Here is a 2,429-nt window from a genome sequence, read left to right as displayed (position 1 = left end):
TTATTTACAGCTAAACCACACGATAAAATATATGCTTTTGAATACATAATCAAATTTGTACCACTTTTTTTTTTCTTTTTATTATTCTAAATAGATGTATTCATTTTTTAATATAATTCTGTGAGAATGAAATTGCCCTCTTCCCTCTGGATGTAATGTTGTGCTACTTTATTTGAACTCGGACATGGTGCATCGTGAATATTATAGGTGTAACAAATGGTTTTGTAATCAAAGTGGTTTAAGCTGTTAGATAGTTATTCGTAGATTTATTCTAATATAGTTAAATTGATCAATAATTGCATCTTCTTTTTATTTGAATTTTCAGTATTATCAACAAATTTAGAAAGTATCCCAGGCTTAACAAACGCTCATCCGGTTGTATTTGGAATCAAAAGCATTACAAATGAAAGTATACATTCTCCGGCCCTTGTGAGCATTGAAGCTTCTGTTGGACATATAATGTGGCATTTAGAGCTTCCTTCACAAGCTAATTCTATCACGTGCAATGAGCTAGATGTTAATGATGACAAGGTGCTAGATTGTATGGTACTTGGTGATGGATTCTTAATGTTAATTAATGGAACTGATGGTAAGTATGAGGAAGAAAGGATAATTTCTTTGAATTAAGTCTTAAGTGTATTGCAGTCCGTTGTTAAAAAAAAAATAATAATTTCATTAAATTGTAAGTTCATTTTGATAGCATTCAGTGATTCTGACTAGATAATGTTTACGTAACTTTAATTTCTAAAACTATTATTCACCGAGTATTTAGATTTAAAAAAAACAAAAAAGATGTTGCCAATTTAGGTTCTCTTGATCGTGAGAAGCCATTCTTCTGGTGTAGACTTAAAACCTAAAAAAAAAAAGAACCTTCTAACTAAAGATATGGAACTTGCATCCTAAAATAAAAGGCCTTCTAACTTAAAGATATGGAACTTGCATCCTAAAATAAAAGGCCTTCTAACTTAAAGAGCTTTACCCCCTGACAACAAAACCCAGTAACCCTGAGAATAGCATGGATGCAAGTCACGTATGTTCTTGAACCATATTCTTGTTTTTTATATTGTCTGAAAAGATTTAACTCTGTCATTACAGGTCAGATTTTTTGGAAACTTCAGTCTGAAGCCTTCTCCAGTCCAGTAGTTGTTTCTGATTGTGATGAAGATACCATTGCTGATATTGCTGTATTTTCCTCATCTCCAAACATTTCTATCTTAGTATTATCTGGGTCTTCAGGAAAGACCGTTTCATCTCATCCTGTACGTCAGTGTAATACGTTGCCAGGGGTTGCTGTTGCTCGCAAAATGGGAGCGAAAAATTTGTTGGATGTAATCTTTTCTTGTGTTGATGAGCAAGAAGATGGTGAGAACTAAGTATATTGAAGTCATTATCTGTTACAAGTTAATGTAATGAATGGACTTGTCATAAACACTATGAGGAAGTGAAGAAACACTGGTGTTTTCTTATTAATTTTAATCTATTTGTTCCGACAAAATATCTTGGATAATTGTGTTTGAAGTAAGACAAAAATGCTGTGCTATCATCTGCTTTTCTTTTGTCACAGTCTGAAGTGATAGTAATATTTGTGAAGTATTTATATGAATAATTTATCCACTCTTTTCAGATAAGGACATCACAGTAAACATGATTCGGTAATATTTCTTATTGGACCTTATGAAAATAATGCTTTAAATCATGACACTCAAACATGGATATTGATATATACATATAAAAAGATTCCCACCTATGACAAAAAAAAAAAGATTAAACTTAGGTTACTGTTTCCATTTTGATAATAGTTGGTTCTGTCATCTGTTACTAAGAAAGTATTAATATCTCTCCTTACAATGAGTGTTAGTTTTTTTTATCCTGAAATATTAGGACATTGAATATATTAAAATATAAGATAATGAGGTGTGGGGTAGAAAGTAATGTGAAGACATTTAAATATCTCAAATGTAGTTGTAACATGTCAGTATGGAATACAAATTGTAAGACGAATTTAAAGGTTAAAGATGCCTGACTTAGTGGAACATGTTGAAGTATAGGAAAACGTGACATTTATGTCTTTAGTACTAGTATAACTTACATGAAGTATTAAGTAGTCAAGAAATTAGTCTTCTTCTTTTGATGAAAAAAAACAAACCCCGAACAACTTATGTAATATCGAAACAAAACATTTATTAAATTAAATAGTCTCCATTCTTATCGATGATGCTTTTCCATCATACAATCAGGTTATAAATACCCTGATTAAAGAAATCACTTGGCTTTGAAGCAAAAAAGCTCATCTTTCCTCTTTAACAGCTTCCACATTTGCATACATTTTCCCATTAAGATGGTGTTGCAGCAAACAAACAAAAATTGTAATCTGATGGTGCCATATCTGGAGAATATGGTGGGTGGGGGAGAACTTCCCAACCCAACTC

The 2,429-nt window shown here is 31.7% G+C and overlaps 1 protein-coding gene across 1 annotated transcript in view; it reads left to right on the top strand.

Moving 5' to 3' along the window:
- The first annotated feature begins 307 nt into the window (after window positions 1-307).
- The window catches only part of LOC106471662, a 9,122-nt gene continuing 7,000 nt past the window's right edge, over window positions 308-2,429 (top strand). Inside the window, exons 1-2 of the mRNA XM_022400272.1 lie at window positions 308-589; window positions 1,096-1,362. Of these exons, the coding sequence (XP_022255980.1) occupies window positions 460-589; window positions 1,096-1,362 (397 nt within the window). The 5' untranslated portion in view covers window positions 308-459. The remainder of the gene's footprint in view (window positions 590-1,095; window positions 1,363-2,429) is intronic.

The sequence above is a fragment of the Limulus polyphemus genome, unplaced genomic scaffold (genome assembly GCF_000517525.1).
Source record: "Limulus polyphemus unplaced genomic scaffold, Limulus_polyphemus-2.1.2 Scaffold4768, whole genome shotgun sequence".
Classification (NCBI taxonomy): Eukaryota; Metazoa; Arthropoda; class Merostomata; order Xiphosura; family Limulidae; genus Limulus; species Limulus polyphemus.
The sequence above is the reverse complement of the archived record's forward strand: the minus strand, read 5'-3'. Positions and strand labels throughout refer to the sequence as shown.